Source organism: Aptenodytes patagonicus, chromosome 7, assembly GCF_965638725.1.
Source record: "Aptenodytes patagonicus chromosome 7, bAptPat1.pri.cur, whole genome shotgun sequence".
Lineage (NCBI taxonomy): Eukaryota > Metazoa > Chordata > Aves > Sphenisciformes > Spheniscidae > Aptenodytes > Aptenodytes patagonicus.
Window position 1 is genome coordinate 56,310,246 of NC_134955.1, and position 18,230 is coordinate 56,328,475.

At 40.6% G+C, this 18,230-nt stretch overlaps 1 protein-coding gene across 1 annotated transcript; it reads right to left on the reverse strand.

Annotated features, from left to right (window-relative positions):
- Window positions 1–695: 695 nt before the first annotated feature.
- On the reverse strand, window positions 696–7,410 carry LOC143163666 (alpha-1-antiproteinase-like). Its single transcript, XM_076345369.1, has 5 exons — window positions 7,331–7,410; window positions 3,913–4,575; window positions 2,746–3,016; window positions 1,953–2,100; window positions 696–1,144 (listed from the first exon to the last, which is right to left on the reverse strand). Exons 2-5 carry the CDS (start codon window positions 4,556–4,558, stop codon window positions 950–952), a joined length of 1,260 nt encoding a protein of 419 aa, XP_076201484.1. The 5' UTR covers window positions 4,559–4,575; window positions 7,331–7,410; the 3' UTR covers window positions 696–949.
- Between the last annotated feature and the right edge of the window lie 10,820 nt (window positions 7,411–18,230).

The following is an 18,230-nucleotide window of genomic DNA, read 5'->3' on the forward strand; positions in this document are numbered from 1 at the left end:
CAGAATGCAAAGAATCGCCATCTCCATATGAGAAAAGTTGGACTCATTTAACAGCCTTTAAAACATATTTTACAGACACCCTGCTATGTTAATAAGAGTGACTGAATGTTTTCGTTGATTTTAAAATATTTATAACAGGATAGGAACAGGCTGGAGACACTGAGAGTCAGTCCTTGACTGATGGATTTAAATGACAGTGCTTATTTTATTCATCAGCCTTAGCAATAATTCATGGATGATATTGTAGCAGGACAATTCTTTGACAGTTTATGCCTAGTGTCACTGTCCCTCAAAGTTTTTGCTGACCCTGTGGACTGCAAAAAGACACTTACAGTGAGTGCTACAGCAGAATAAGTCTATTGTTTCAGGGATTTTCTCTTTTTTGTCAATGTTTTTTTAAGACGTCCTAGGCAAAGAGTTGGAACTTGTGAGAGAGAACAGGTTGGTTGAGGGTAAGCAACAACGGCCTAGGCAGCAAAGAGCTATGTAAGGAAGAAAGGGCTCTGTAGGGACTGGCTCAGGTGAACACTGATCATCAGCAAGTCCCAGAGAAGACATAATAGAATTGCAGGGTACTTGTTACCTGTTGGGATAAAGCTTTTGTTGAGTATCCCAGAACGGAAAGCAGTCTGGAGAAAACCGTTTAGCAGAGAGAATACACTTGTAAAAATAACAGCAGACTTTACAAAAAACAGTTTTCCAAGGAAAATTTGGAAAATGTTTTAATAACTTGAATTACTCAACTGGGGAAAATGTTACATTTTAAAACTGTCGGTTGCTTGGAGTTTTTTTACAATCTTTTGCTTATTAGTTTGATAAGGAAATTCCTCATTTACTTCTGAATATCCCTCAATCAGAGAGTAGTTGGTAGCACTAACTAGCCCCCATGTGTGAACACTGTAGACATTATAACTCATGCCGAAAACCAGCATGCCCAATAACTCAGCAATTACTTCTTAGTAGGGTCGACAATTTTCCCCATGAAAAGTGTAGTGCTGGTTGCTTTGTCAGAAATCAATATAATGAAGGGCCTGTTGAATTTTATGGTAACAGAAGGATGAAGAACTTTGGTAAGGATTATGGCTGTGGCTCCTGCAGCCTCAGTTCCAGCCTCATCAATTTCCAGCAGGGCCTTGTGAAGTGCCTGCAGGGAAAAGGAGCAAACGCTGTAGTTTATGTATGGGACAGCAAGCAGGGGGTGAAGATACACACTCTCTTTATGGAATATTTAGGAGAAGAAAGGAGTGATAAAACCCAGTGGACCAAATTTTCTTGTATGGTAAATCTCCAACAGCCTGCAACAGGAGTGTTTTCCATGTCAGGACTCAACGGGGAGGGCCTGTAGATGGACCCTCACCAGTACTGAGTAGAGGGGGATAATAAGAGTCCATGCACTAGCTGGTTTATTTTCTTAGATGGTTTGGACTTCCACTAGCAACACTTTCTCTGTTATTCCAAGGTTAATGGAAGACTGCTATTTAAATGCTAATACAGGGGCAGTATTTGACATCTTTGCCACGTTAAATCGTAGCTTAAACTGACATGGTGAAATTCTGCCACTGCAAACTGGAAATTTCCTGGAAACTTTGAGAATAGTAAAAAATTAGGTACTAATCAACACAAATAATATACTCCTCATTTATAATTTACTTGACACAATTGCATGTTAATAATCATATTCCAGTGCCAAGAAATCATTTAAAATCTTGTCCAACTTCTCCGTGTACTTAATATCCAGCCTTTTAATAGCAATATTAAAATAATACAAAGGTGGGACAGCAGACCCTCTCTGTAGAAAAGCACAATTACTAAGCAGGTCACTACATGTCATTGTGAGTTTTACTTATAACTTCAGTAGGACAAGGAGGGAAAGCAAGTCTCTAAAAACCCCAGATATAATTGATCAGAGCAACCAACCACCGCCCCATCACCAGCTCTGTCTGTTCTCTTACTTGTGAAACCTGTAGACTGTGGCTGCCACTAATTCCAGACAGATCAGCATTACTAGAGAATACTTCAGTCATGCCCATTTCCATGAACAGTTTTTTAAGATCGTAAGACCCACTAATAGAAATCTTTGGTAACTGCAGATTTAATCTCCTGTTGAACAAAGAAAACGAAACAGCAGTGAAGCATTGCAGTGTTGTTTCAGCCAGCAGGCTGGATAGTATGCAATTCAGTGACACTTGAAAGCATTCTTTTGATTGCTAATTTGTTTGATGGTAACATTTGTATTCCCTGAGCAATTTTGGCATCCAGAGAGATGTGTCATCTGTTTGTACCTACATTGTCTCTTTGATTTTGGAAAAAGAAACTAATTTCTTCATTGCCGCTGCTTCATCCCAGTGCCACGTACACAGCTAGCAAGAGTTTTGTGGCTAGAGAGCTACAGAGAGTAAGCAGACCAACTGTAGAAAGGCTAAAAGAAGGGAAAAGGAAGATAAAATCTAAGACACAGTGAAGCAAATGAATTATGTTAGCACCATGAAAGAAGAGGTATGGTGGCCAAAAGGTAGCCAAGCAAGTCTTGAGGCAGTTGTTGCAATGCTGTGTCCCCTTGTCAGGTCAGAGAGCCTGCAGTTGCTTATCGATTATGCTCTGCTCTGACTCGTCTTGGGAATCGCTTAAAACCCCGCTTTATGAAATCAGGACATTATATCCAGGAGAAGGCGATCTGAAATTAATGCTTTCTCTTAAAAATAATGATGTGTCCTCAAATATACTATTCCATCTACTGAGAGTTACCTGGTCTCAAGTTTGTTATCCCATTTACAAACAGTTTCCTTGGAGAGAGCATCTTCCACTTGCTTCATCTTTCCATCATCAGGCAGAATGAGCAATGCTCGTGCAGTGCCCTGGTAAGGCAGCTCTACCACCTCGCAAGAGAGATCCTGGTCGTAGTAACTGTCATAGTTACTGTCACGCTGCATCATGTTGACTCTAACAGGTGCATTTTTGTTCACAAAAAAATCATCCTCATATGTACGCAAAGGATCAAAAGACTTTGCCCAGGCAGCTAATGGGGGAAAAGAGATGTTGCTCTCAAACATGTGAAGATCATAAAAAATGGCTGATATAAATCAGACCAACTTAAATGTTAGGACGCTGGGGGTCTGCTTATGGGAAAAGAGGATCACTAAATCACTTCAACCTCCTGCATAACACACAATACAGCATTTTAGCTGTGCAGTAAGTTCAGCACAGTTACTGTGAGTAAGTTCTGTCTTGCTGAAAAACAACCAAAGGTTGATGAGGACCAGTTGAGAGAGTCCTGCTTCTATTGTAGCCATATGTTCCCACAACTTGTGCCTTTTATGTCATTTAAATTCAACCACTTAAACATTCAGCCACAGGACCTTGTTATGCCTTTCCTGTTAGGCCGTACCCGATGCAAGCTGACTGCTCTCAGCCTGGTGAGGAATTCATCAACAGAATAAAGGATCCTAACACTCAAGCAGGGCTCCAGAAGCACAGGCCCTCAAAATGCTATGTCTCAAGTCTTCATGCAGCATACCTAGTAGTTCTACCATAATACTGGGGACCCTGGAAGTGCAAAGATGTCAGTCCACTAAGTTTGACTGGCACATACAGTCAGCATAGACATCTTGGAAACATCTTTAGTCATTATGCCCTCAGACCGGCGAGACTGTGTGCAGTAAGTCCCTGTCTATGAGGCAGTCCACTAGAGTGGGACTTCTCTGTCTGCAGCTTTCAGGCAAACTGAATCAAGCAATCAATATTTCTCAACAATCCGGTACCCTGCTTTTGGCCAGATCTAACCTTTACTTTGAAGGTCCTGCACAGTTAAGCTCTTTCCTAAATAGTCACTCTGCTAATAGATCATTAAGAGTTCCCTACAATTTTTGTTTTGCATCAAAATCATCTATAGGAATATTATGTTAAATATCTTACCTTTAAAATAAATGTAGTTAACAAGAACCAATACGGTACTTGCATCAAGATGACCAATTAATTCAGGAATTTTCCCCTTGGTTTTCTCCTCTACATATTTATTTATTTGCTTCTTAGCTTCTTCTGGTTTATGGAAATTGCTAGAAAAAAATTCTGCATCATAAAATTGTTTGGTATTTTGTAAAAATGTCTCCTGTGGTTCATACCCAATAGCTGTAAAAAGGGCATTCCCTATACTTAATGTGATGTTAACATCAGTACAGTTCAGTACTGCTAAAACTTTATGAAAACTTTCATGTATATCATGTATGCGAGTCTCAGTGAGACCGTCAAAGCCCAGACTTTCAAAAATCTGAGACAGGGTGGTTGACTTAGCACCAACAGCCAGCATGGCAAAGGCAGTGGAGATGCTCATGGGAGAAAAGAAAACATTTTCATCAGCTTTTTTTGATATAGCCTGCTTGTAAAATCTAAATACAAAATCTGCATAGTTAGAGCCTTGCTTGTCACAGTTATGTGTTAATAAATTTTCTGTTCCATCGTGCAGATTAGTATTATTGACTTCATGGCAAATGTCTTCTTGGTGGTAATGGGTTGCGGCACAAAGGACAGCAAGGAGTAAACACAGGCACAAGAGATACTTCATCTTCTTTTCGAATTATTCTGTCACAAAATAAACAGTCATTAGATGAGCAGATGGTAACGATGAGCTTGGTAGTAAGAAATAATGAATAGTTTGTTAGCATAAATATTATATAGTGCAACTGTAAAGATCTAATGTACATAGGATATTTAAAGTGCCCATGGACACAATGTCAAATGTCATTAATAAATTCAACCAAATTATAAATTAAAATGTCAGGCATAATAAAACCATAATATTCCATTGTAACTGCCCTGAAAAGGCAATTCTCTTCTTCATTGGCAATAAAAGTATAGAGCCAAAGTCCATAATAATCTCTATTAACAATCACATTATCTTCCCTGGATCATTGTCTCCTACAGGGTACATCTAAACAAACAAGTTACCATGGGGTAAGACGGGGTGTGCATTTCAAAGACATCAAGTACTCCAGAGTATCTGCCCAAATGCAGTTCGGTAAATGGAGGAAATGTGAGGCAGCTCACTTCTCACTGGAAATGGGATAAATTCCCTCACATTTATCAGGGCAGCAGCACATGGACAGATGGCTGTCATGGACTATCTAGTGCTTGTTAAATTCACACCCCTGTTTACTTCATGGTTACTTACTCACACGGCCAGTCATTGGCCACAGCTGATAAGTGATGGAGGAAAGTCATCTACATAAACTTCAAGGCAAAATTCAAGGCAAAAGCCTGGAGCACCCTGTGCCATGGCAGCAGGACACTCAGAAGTGGGCATAAAGACGTGTAGGAAGCAGCAGGTTTGCAGCAGATAATGAGGTGCATGTTTGGAACGAAGGGACCCTCCTTTCAGGGGGCTGCAACAAGTGTTTGTAACTTCTTAAATGGTGGTTTGCCCCTCACCATGGGTTAACCTGCCTGGGACATGTGGCTCCCTCTAGAGACACAGGAAGGACCTGGGTCCAAGAGGAAAAGAGGAGTACAGATCCCATTTGGAAATCAAAGGACACTCAGATTAATCCCCTTGGAGATGACAAGTTTCTTCATTATGCTTGTTCTCCTAAAGCTGACATGATATGCTTCACATGAGCCTCCTGCCCTCCATAGGAGCTGGAACAAGTCTCTACCGAATTCAGTTCCCTGCTATTCTGGGGAGGCATCTCATATAAACCCTCTTCAGAAATGTTACAAGCTGTCTATGAAAATAAGCTTTTTGCCCTTGCAGCTTCTACAGGAAAACATTTCTAGAACTTTACTACTGTTACGGCTCCTCTTCTTCTGGTTTCCAGCCAACACAGCCTGTTTGTATCCTTCTCTTCCAGGAATGCATTTTCCCATGTCCTGCCAAGGTGAAGTTCTCTTGGTCCCATATTCATTCCCAGATGTGAAAGATGACTGTATCTACTATCTAAACAAGATTTAGATAGAGTTTCTGAGGGCAGCCCAAGTTCCAGGATTCTTGGTGATTAACCAGTTGCTTTATTTTTTTATTGGTATGGTGGTCTTTTTTGTTTTTTATAACAAACATATACACTACCTGTGTGTTCTCATATTTGCTAGGTTCTGAGTATGCTGAGTATGTCTGAGAGCAGACGGTGACCACTGCAGTGACCTGCAGTAAGAAGTGATAACGCAAAATTTTGATTTCCTTAAACCGAAAGATGCAGTATGGCCCTAGATGGGAATACGATTCAACTATTTGCATCTCTTTTAAGCAGAAATCTCCCTCTTCCTCCTAGCCAAAAAAAACCCTTATGTACTACAGACAAATGAACCAATCATGTAGTACAGAGGGTGTTTCAAAAGTACTTGCTGTTTAACATTTCATAGACCATTTTTCTCTAGTTATTTGAGGTATTACACACTTAAGTGAAAAAGATGATAATTTTTGTCTGTCCATGACCACTTCCTGTGTACAAACAGAGCTGAGCCTAAATTTCAAAGAATTTCTGAAACAGAGTATGGTTTTTCTGCAGCAAGCTTATATTAGGCATGGCTCTGTTTTCAACTTCTACTATAACAGAACAGTTAAAAAAATCTCTTAGTATCACAGCTCTCTACAGAAATATTAAAGAACTACTTCTACCAGAAGCTGGAAAACACTCAATATTGTCATCAAGTTTTCCCCACATACTTTTCTCTTTAGAGATATTAATCACATTAATTTCAACATTTTGAAGTCAGAAAATTTCAGCCACAAATATTTTTTGTACCATTTCAAAGCTGAAGAAACTGGAAAGACTTTATTAAATCTGGGCTGTATTTTTTATATGCAAATTGGAAATTCAGAAAATAATTCTCTGCCAAATCACAGATTAGTTTGTCTATGGGAATAAAAGGGGTAATTAAGTTTAAATTGTGGCCTTCCTCCCACCCCCTACACTCACCCCAGTCCTAATTAGAGAGCCTGGCCTTAGCAATTCAATGGTTGTTTTATACATTAAGTCACCGGAAGAGCTTATAAATTGGACCTGGTTGTTCAGTCACTTGTGGGATTATGCTAATTTCGAGTCACTGTGAAAGCTGTTTCCAACCTAAAAGGTGATTTCATCAATATTCTGCTTTAACAACTACTTAATAAGTCCCCATGACTTCAAAGGTTATTTTATTCTAATTTCAGGCTAAGCATACTCCCCCAGAACAGCAGGTCCCACTGGTCCCTTGCATGTTTGCTTGATTAATATTTCATGGCAACATCTGCACACAACCAAGTCACAAGCAGACAAATGAAATTAACCTGACATGAAAATTCCACCAACCGCAGAAAGCATCGTTTGCAAGTGTCTAAGAAAAACGCACATGTAGTACTTACAAAATCAGAAGCCCTGCTGCATTCACTGACCGTGCTGTTCTCCACATGTAGCAGTACTTATACTGCTACATCATCTTCTGCTTAATTTCCACTGTTAAACTTTAAACAGACCTGATAAAAATTAGAGCCAACCAAAAAAAAGGAGGAAACAGAGCAAATATTGATGAAATAGGGTTTCCAAGGATCGTGTCCACAATTCAGCCAATGGAGCTGACAATCTTCAGCCGTTTGAATAGTAGCTGTGTCTTTCTGTCTGTTGCCTCTGACCATGTGGAGGAGCTTAGCGCAAACATTGTGTAATTAGGACCCTACTGGAAACCAGGAGGTTGTGCCTGGAACCACTGGAAACAGATGCTAACTCTTGGTGCCAGAAGTCAGACTTTCTGTGCCGTGCTGAAGCACACATGGAGCTGACAGCCACACGTCACAGCAGCTCAGCACTCTTCCAAAGTCTGACCAGAGTCAAATCTTCCTCCTGATCATCAGCCTGAATATGGACTCTGAACTAATTGCCTGTACCTTCTCAATCTGACTGTAATTGCATGCCATTGAAAGGATATGTGATAGACATGTTTCCCTGATGGGTTTCCTACTCTGACAGGTGTGGTCCCTTCATATATCTCAGTTCTGTGTGCATCTGAGTTACTGCCTCGGGCAGGTGGTGGGAATACAAGTAGCAAGCTGTCTTCCCTACTCCCACACATGCACATACTGCATATGCGCACCCACTTCTCCTTCTCCTTGTCCCTCCTGCACAAATTTAAATTGTTGGAATGAAAAAAAGAACTGCTTGCTTCTATTAACTTTTTCCAATAGGAATAAAATGCTAGTGGACCAAGCTGACTGAATTTTTCCAGTTAACAAGGACCATGATTGAGCAGTGACATGAAATACGTTTCCCCAGTTGTGATGACTCTTTTTCTTTTGTACTTGTTTACTCACGTGTGTAATTTTTTCATTACGATCATAGATAAACATGGAGACAGAACATAGATAAACCTTGTCTTGACACTCTCCTCCTTTGTTTTCCCCTTTGTTTCTTTTTCCCCTTTCCTTTTTACTTGTTCCTTCTAATTCTGGCTGTAAAAGGTCACAAACACAGAGATTATTTTACTCATCAAAGCCTAGGTGAGTGACAGGTCGTGGTGGTGAAGGACGAACTGTGTTACAAAATGGTTATAAGCCTCTTGTTTTCTTTTTCATTTGTGAGGCCTTCTAATTACTGTTTTGTTTTTAATAATGTTAAACTACACTTTAACAAGGCATTTCCCTAGCATTTCATTATAGCAGCAGCAATAAGGTGCTACATCAGCTTTAAACTAAAACGATGAACAGATGCACGCGTGCCAGGTGTACCACGCACTGCCACGAGCCATTTACAGTCCCACCTCTCTACTGACCACAATTTCAACTCTAAAACTATGTCATGAAACCACATTAACCAGATTCGTACTGATCATTCATCTACTGAACTAGATCTTGCTTCTCTACGACTTATTTTTAATAGAAATAAAAGTCCAGAATACTGAAATAACCAAACAGATGTGGTTTATTCCTTCTGATAATTAAAACCACAACAAAGTCCATGTTACCCAAGTCTATGTTACTGATGCATACTTCATACAGGTCAGTATCTATACCACACCCCAACTCACATTTTTACTTCTTTAGAAGAAATAGACCAATACAATATTTCATGCATTTACCAACATCTTGCACACAGCTTCCTGCCAGTTTGTTTTGTTTTGAAGAAATCATTCCGAAGCAGGTTTAAAGAGATCTTAATTAACCAATGGCTGGTATATTCGATGACAACAGAATCATTCAACTCGTCCACTGTTTTTGTTATGCTTCTACTCCTTAGGTCAGGAAATTATAGTTTCCATGTCAGTTTAGCAACAATAATAGCTGTTCTGGGATTACGGCTCAAGACACACAGGTTACTTCAAATATAAAAAAAATCTTTATCCCTATAGATCTATTATATCATAAGTAACACAAAGATTTGTAGGTGTAAAGTACATAGACCACAAGTATATTGACATAGCAGCAATATGAAGGAAACGGAGTGTGGAATTAGGAAGGAAATGGACATTGCCTTCCTCTCCCTTCCCCCCGATGAAACTATCAAGTTATTTAAGTTTCAAGTTATTTAATAGTCTCTGGGAAGGATCAGGCAGTCAGAATGCAGGGAAAATTGTTAAGATGGAAGATGTATGCATGTCTGGTGAACTACGGTTCTTCTAGTCTGGATGAGGTATATAATGAAGAAAAAAGGCCCAATCTGCACACAGTGGTCATGCCATGCTTTCAATACTTCTTGGAGAATCTCCTCCACTGTCCTGCCAGGAAGGCAAAATTCATTAGTTTAGAAAGGGAATGTGAAATGGGGATTAAATACTATCTGTATGTAGTGATGAGAACATTCACAAGGAGGGGGAAGTTCTGCTCACTGAACTGTTTTTCATTTGAATTAGCATCACTAATAATATGTATGAACTAAGTAGAGAGCAGGAACTAGAATTTAAAAAAAAATATACTACACCAATGGCAATGATGGATAGTTAACACTCATCACTATTTTTCAGTTGGAAAACCAGTGCCAGTTACAAATTACCTACTAAAATGTAGCAGGTGTGTTACATGTATGGTGCACCAATAACAACTAAACCTCCTACTGCTGCTTCAGAAGTGTGCAGGTTGGCAGATACGACACAGGACCTATAGCAGACTTGAGCCCTCCTGAAAAAGGGGCAGGAGAGTAGGCTCTAACATTAGAAACCTTTATTTAGACCCCAGAATCTTTCAAAGGAAGGCCTGTTTTTCATTATTTCTGCATGTAACAGCTTCACCATGGAGTTTCTTTTCAGACTTGAGTGTTTCTGTAATACTAATATTAGTAACAAAATAGCTTTCTGAGATTTTCATATCTGAATGATTTCCAACAGGGGTCTTGTGAAAGAATAGTATGCATTCTGTTTCCTTTTCCTTCTAATCCCCAAAATAGTTGACAAACTAACCATGTTGCAATCTTATTGACTATAAAGATCTCCAAGAATATTTTCCTTTGCCCAAATACTGTTCAGGATACTGGAATGACTTCAGGATGAGGTGGACTGCTTGATGAGAGAACCACTGGGTTGAAAATTCAGGGTAGATTGCTAGCTCTGTTGAGCAGCTCAGCTTTGACCTTGGGAACGTCACTAACACTGTCTGATGGGCTTCAGTTTTCTCATCTGCAAGATAAAAATGACATATCTAACTTCCTCATTGAGATAAGATGACATGAAAATAAAAAGTTACTTTCAATGGCCTTGACCATCATTTCAGTTCTTTATTGAGTTTAATGAAGACAGGATTTTTTTTATCAGTTTGATACCGTGGCACCTCCCTTGGTAACAGTGATACACAATTTGAAAATCTGTGGTCTGCAGGATGCAGCTTTATACAGCTTCAAAGTGAAATTGGAAATGTTCCTCAGTTGCAAGCTTCCATAAAACGTTCTCCGGACTTTACAGAAAGTGTCTTCTTTCCTGGTGTGCTTAGTACTTGCATCCAAGAACTGCTAGCTACCTAGGTACATTACAGCATGGGGAGAGGTGATTAAGCACGCTTAACTTGCAAGTATTAATAATCTGCACGAACCACAAGACACTGCCCAGGCCAACCATTTTACCAGAATTTTTTTCTTTCATGACTTGAAAATGCAAATATCTGTTGCCAGTACCTACAACACAAGAATCTTGTACAGGAAAATAGAGAAGGATAAGATCATTGTGCTCACTAAAAATTTTTTTTTCACCTTCCAGTTTGACCCAAGCACCACGCCAGCAGGGATCGTTTCACCTGAACCTCTTCATCTACTGCCAGTCTAATGTTGTGCTTTTAAAATCATACTATTTACCTGTGGTAAGGCACCTGAATCCCGCTCTGACTGTTTAAACAAAGAAAGGAAGGATGATCATCCTCAGTGGATAGCTATAAGCAGACAGGAAGCTAAGTTTATACAAAGTGAACCTGTGACTGTGCTGGGAAGGGAAGCAGCAACTCCCAAGTCCCAGCCCAATGCTGTGTAACTACAGGCCAATCCTTCTTTCCTAATAATGTTCTTGCGTTAAAGAAAGAAAGAAATTAATCAATTAATTATGGGTTTCCAACAGCAATATAGTATTTAAAATTGTAATAAATGTGTGCCTATACAACATGAAAATATAGTTAACAAGAACCATCCCAATGAGTAATTCAAGACTTAAGCAACTAACATTATTTTGAAAGCCTTCATTAAAAAGTTCTTCTTCACCTTCCCATTTGGTCCACTGACCCTGCTATCTGGGACCATCTCATCTGAATTGCTTCCTTTACCTCCTCTGTACTCCTGAGCGATACCGAATCGGGTGCCTACCTTTAATCACGCAGCTGACCAAGTAAGGCTGATCAAAGTGGATTGAAGTAAATAGAAATGACATTATTCTGTGACTCAGAAGCTCAGCTGCCCAAGCACACAATATGGATTTTGGCTAGTGCTCAAAGAAAGGACCCACAAAGTGGTCTTGCAAGCCACAGAGGCAATTTACCTCGTTTATTACTCCTTGTCAGTCTCTCTACTCATACAGAACAGCTCTGTTGAAAATGAGGGTACAAACACAGGAGTCCACCAGGGAACAAATGCAGAAGGGAGGCAGGTTTCAATTTTATTTTGAATGGATATAGTGTAGATTAAGCTTTGTTTTGGCCACTGCTTTTAACAAAGTTGGGAGAAGATTTAGGCCAACACTGCGTAGCTTTTAAAAATCCTACTCTAGATCAACATACAGACAAGTAAAAAAAGCCATTTTTCCATGTATTCAGCCATTACACAAGCATCTCAAATTTGTTTTTTAACAGAAAACTCTTGGAATTGTGACTATTTCAGTACAGATCAAAACTTCCCTACACCAAACTAGTCAATACCCTGTCTAGTGTTGGCTCCTACATACTGATATCTGCTCTGACATTCTTTTCCTCCCTTTCTTCACATCACTCACAGTTACTTGCAGACCACTCTCATTTCCTTGGCACACCATGTCTCTACCCCCTGTTCCCTCGATCAGCTTGGAGACCAATGGCCAACAGAGCCTGTTGAAGAAGCATGGAGGAAGGCACTCCCAAAGGAGTCACAGCAAGATCCTTCATCAAAAGTCAACCTTTCGGGATCAGGGAAAGCCCAGACTGATTTTCACAGAATACCCAGGTGTCTTCTTCCATAGAGCAGCAGAGTATTATGGCACTCCTAGGGCTGGGGTCAGCAAGAATGGGGCTCAGCTGTAAAGAGCAAAAAGGTTAATCAGGTCACAAGAACTTCTAGGTGACGATGTCCTGCTCCCAGGTTCATTGATCAGCCAGTGAGAGTATTTTTTTTCCTTGATGATGCAATGTTTTTAAATTAATGCCTTTGGTAGAACTTAGGTGGGTGGGGATTATGAAAACCAGTTTGAACTAGTCTCCAGCCTTTGTGAGTGCTCCAGCTCTCATACTAATGATGATTGAATTAATCTCTTAACAAACACGTTTGTTTTTCTAATTCGCCTCCACACTCGTAATTACTATAACTCCAAACCCAACACCCAAATATTACAGCACAGATGATACTTAGCATCCCCTGCTCTTCGGAGATCTCTGAACTATTGAGATCCCTCCTGAGGTAATTTGTGAAGCACAATGACTAGGATCTCCTCACCAGAAACAGAATCCTGCAAGCCAGGACTAAGCCTAAGAGAATTCACTGTCTCCAAAGGAGGCATTTTTTTACCAGGCTGTTCTATATATAGTTTACTGTAAAATCAGTTATTTCTACTACTGCTCCATGGGCACTCAGTGCACAGCCAAAGCTAAGAAGTCCATAAATCCTTTGAGCTGGGGGTCCTACTTCATCTTTGATGGTAGTAGGCTTATAAATGAGCTACAACTTCAGTGTTGTGTTACTTACAAACTACTTCACAAATGTTCACTTCAACTTCTTTCTGCATCTGAGAAACTTTCCTAGATTGTGCAAGTACACAGATTCTTCCTGTAGCCCTTATTGTCCCCCTTAAAAATGCTTTCTCAGAAAAACTTCTTGGAAGTTGTCTGAGGGATCAATTTCCATGTGAGAAAGCAGAGTCAGAGAAATCAGAACATTTTCAGGAATGCATTGGCTTCGTCAACATTTTCAAACAGAAATGAGGAAAATGTTCTACACTAACTTTTATTTTATAAGATGCTACCAAGTGATAAACTTTTCTACTGTTTACCAATAAAATGGAAGAAAATTTCAAAACCATTTTCAGGAAAATTGTTGAGATTTTAAATTTTTGTCACAACTTTGGAAAATTCAATATCTTGACATTTCTCTTAGGAGAGAAATGTCATTTATTGGATGTGAAGGTAATACCAATATGGGACTATGGCCATTATCTAAAAGCTATTGTAGAAAAAGACCGACTGGAAGGTAAGTGTTTACAATAAAGTTTAGATCAAGCACTTATTTCTTCAAGTCAAGATGGAAAAAGCTTCTGCATCAGTTGTAGGGGACCTGAACAATGAGGAAGTCGTTATTTTGCCACTCAAAGTTTTATTCTCATTTGCCTTTTTTCAAGGACTAAAAATAGATTTGTCATATACTGTAAAGTCATAGATGTAGAGGAAAAATAGTTTGAAACTGGTATACTGAGAGTTAATTCACATTAAAAAAATAAATTTTAAACAGGAAAGTTTGGTATGAATCTGATGGGAAAAACAGGCTAATAATGAGATATTCCCTTTAAAAAAAAATAAATATATATTTGATAGAGAAATAAACGAACAAAACCCCAAAGCATTAAATAAGAGATACGATAGATCTGGTTAGAGTCTTTGTGAAGGTACACTGGTAAATAGCAAGGCATTCATGTGATTGTAAGAAGTATGATCAATGATTGTAAAAAGACCAAAACTGCAAATAAGCATACAAATGTAAATTCACCTACTTCAATCATTCAAAGAAGTGATAAAAAGATCCTTGTAAACTACCCAAAAAAAGGCACTTCTTTTCTTGTAATGAATGCTCCTAAACTACTAAGCCATATAAGTCGGCTTTGATTTTTAATTATTTCCTACTGTCACTGAGCTGATAGAAGTGTTGCTGTTAATTGAGGAAATAAAAATGCTCTTAACTGCCAGCCCCATACTGTTGTCTTAGACACCCTCGGGCGTCACAAAAGGAAATAAACACTGAGGCTTTGGCTCTGAGTTGAGCCCATAGATACACAGTACATGTACAGATAACATTATCCTATAAGCCATATAAAATGGCCCCCCTTAGCTTAGACTAAAGGTTCATCTAGTTCAGTATCCAGTGCTGCACATAGTGTACACAGTGTGGACATACCATGGCACAGGGGCACACCGATGTTTCTTTTCTCTCTCGTCCTTTCTTCCTATCTGCCACTGCTTGGTTTCCTTTTTCACCAGCACTGAGAATCGAGATGACATATTCAGTGGCCTATCCAGCATCACTGCAAAATTTTTATCCTGAGTGGCAATGCCTAACTTAAGAGATCACCACGCCACATATAAAACAAGGGCTTCTTTCCTTGTATTCTTTGCTTTGTCTTTATTGAAAGTGATTTTCCTCTGCCATTTTATCAGCCAGTCACTGAGTACCATGAGATCCTTACCCATGAACAAGGTGGGAACATCAGCAAAATGTGTCACCTCACAATTCATTAAAGTCCCACATGATCTCTGACTTCTCTGAATAACACATGCCTGAACTTACTACTTATAAAGGGTCTTTCCTCCCTAGTAACTTAGGGGTTTTTTGAGATCCTTTGTTGAGGAATCTTATCTTTTTTTCTGAACTATGTGACATATATCAATCAAACCACTGTAATCCACACACATACCAACTCTTTCAAAGAATCCTTTGGTAAAGGATTCTGGCTTTAAAAGACAATAAAGAAATGTTTCTATAAATACATTAGCAACAAAAGAAGGGCTAAGGAGAATCTCCATCCTTTATTGGATGCGGGAGGAACATAGTGACAAAGGGTGAGGAAAAGGCTGAGGTACTTAATGCCTTCTTTGCCTCAGTCTTTAATAGTAGAGACCAGTTGTTCTCGGGGTAACCAGCCCCCTGAGCTGGAAGATAGGGACAGGGAGCAGAATGAAGCCCCCATAATCCAAGGGGAAATGATTAGCGACCTGCTACACCACTTAGACACACACAAGTCTATGGGGCCAGATGGGATCCACACAAGGGTACTGAGGGAGCTGGCAGGAGTGCTCACCAAGCCACTTTCCATCATTTATCAGCAGTCCTGGTTAACCGGGGAGGTCCCAGTTGACTGGAGGTTAGCAAATGTGACACCCATCTACAAGAAGGGATGGAAGGAGGATTCGGGGAATTACAGTCTTGTCAGTCTGACCTTGGTGCCGGGGAAGGTTATGGAGCAGATCATCTTGAGCGCCATCACGCGGCACATACAGGACAACCAGGGGATCAGGCCCAGTCAGCATGGGTTTACGAAAGGCAGGTTCTGCTTGACCAACCTGATCTCCTTCTATGACAAGGTGACCCGCTTAGTGGATGAGGGAAAGGTTGTGGATGTGGTCTACCTGGACTTTAGTAAAGCCTTTGACACCATTTCCCACAGCATTCTCCAGGAGAAACTGGCTGCTCATGGCTTGGACAGGCGTACTCTTCTCTGGGTAAAAAAACTGGCTGGATGGCCAGGCCCAAAGAGCTGTGGTGAATGGTGTTAAATCCAGTTGGTAGCCAGTCACAAGTGGTGTTCCCCAGGGCTCAGTACTGGGGCCAGTTCTCTTTAATGTCTTTATCAATGATCTGGACAAGGAGATCGAGTGCACCTTCAGTAAGTTTGCAGACAACACCAAGTTGGGTGTGAGTGTTGACTGGCTTGAGGCTAGGAAGGCTCTGCAGAGGGATCTGGACAGGCTGGATCGATGGGCCAAGGCCAACTGTATGAGGTTCAACAAGGCTAAGTGCCAGGTCCTGTACTTGGGTCACAACAACCTCATGCAATGCTACAGGCTTGGGGAAGAGTGGCTGGAAAGCTGCCTGTCAGAAAAGGACCTGGAGGTGCTGGTTGACAGCCAGCTGAATATGAGCCGGCAGTGTGCCCAGGTGGCCAAGAAGGCCAATAGCATCCTGGCTTGTACCAGAAATAGTGTGGCCAGCAGGAGTAGGGCAGTGATTGAGCCCTTGTACTTGGCACTGGTGAGGCCGCACCTCGAATACTGTGTTCAGTTTTGGGCCCCTCACTACAAGAAAGACATTGAGGTGCTGGAGCGCGTCCAAAGAAGGGCAATGAAGCTGGAGAAGGGTCTGGAGAACAAGTCTTCTGAGGAGCGGCTGAGGGAACTGGGGTTGTTTAGCCTGGAGAAAAGGAGGCTGAGGGGAGACCTCATCGCTCTCTACAACTACCTGAAAGGAGGTTGTAGCGAGGTGGGTGTCAGTCTCTTCTCCCAAGTAACAAGTGACAGGACAAGAGGCAATGGCCTCAAGTTGCGCCAGGGGAGGTTTAGATTGGATATTAGGCAAAATTTCTTCACGGAAAGGGTTGTCAAGCATTGGAACAGGCTGCCCAGGGAAGTGGTTGAGTCAACATCCCTGGAGGTATTTAAAATACATGTAGATGTGGTGTTTAGGGACATGGTTTAGTGGTGGACTTGGCAATGTTAGGTTAACGGTTGGCCTTGATGATCTTAAAGGTCTTTTTCAACCTAAACAATTCTATGATTCTATGAAAATCATGTTAGTTCTTCAATATTTTGTCATACTTATCCATACAACTACAAATTCTACAGTTTCCAAAATACCAAAGTTGGACTACCTGTTCTGCAATTCACTGCACGCTCACTTGCATCTTTTTTAAAAACTTATGTCACATTTGTCACTTCTTATTACTCTGGTACAGAGACCAGTCTAACTGATGCATCACAGTGGAAAGCTTAACGTTTTTCTTCTTGAGACAGCTAAGAGCTCTTGCATGCATACTAAACAGTCCTGGCAATTTGTTGTTACTTGCTCTTTGATTTTTTTTTCTAAAAACTTTTCTATTGTTAGTTCAACTTGAAATAGTTGCTCAGGCTCAACCACTGCAAAGGAAGTACACATGTAATGGATTGAGCACTTCTTTTACACTTTGAACATCTACTGGCCCCTCAGGCTCTCTGGCAGGTTTCTGATGTCATTGAAAAAGACTATATTATTATATGTTATGACTTCTGCAAGTTTTTTTTCCTCAAAGTTGTCCTTGTCCTTTCTTATTACAGTTTTAGATTTAATATTGTAGGGTTGTTCCTTTTGGTGGGCGGTGTTCCCTGATTTGATCATGACTTCCATTTTCTGAAGTTTTTCCTCATAATTCTAATTTACTTTGACATGTAAATATGTGTTGTGGTTTAACCCCAGCTGGCAACTAAGCACCATGCAGCCACTCGCTCACTCCGCCCCCCAGCGGGATGGGGGGGAAGAGAATTAGAAGGGTAAAAGTGAGAAAACTCGTGGGTTGAGGTAAAGAGAGTTTAATAGTCAAAGCAAAAGCCACGCGCGCAAGCAAAGCAAAACAAGGAATTAATTCACTACTTCCCATCGGCAGGCAGGTGTTCAGCCATCTCCAGGAAAGCAGGGCTCCATCATGGGTAACGGTTACTTGGGAAGACAAACACCATTACCCCTAACATCCCCCCCTTCCTTCTTCCTCCCCCAGCTGTATATGTTGAGCATGACATCATATGGTAGGGAATATCCCTTTGGTCAGCTGGGATCAGCTGTCCCAGCTGTGTCCCCTCTCAACTTCTTGTGCACCCCCAGCCTACTTGTTGGTGGGGTGGGGTGAGAAGCAGAAGAGGCCTTGACTCTGTGTCAGCACTGCTCAGC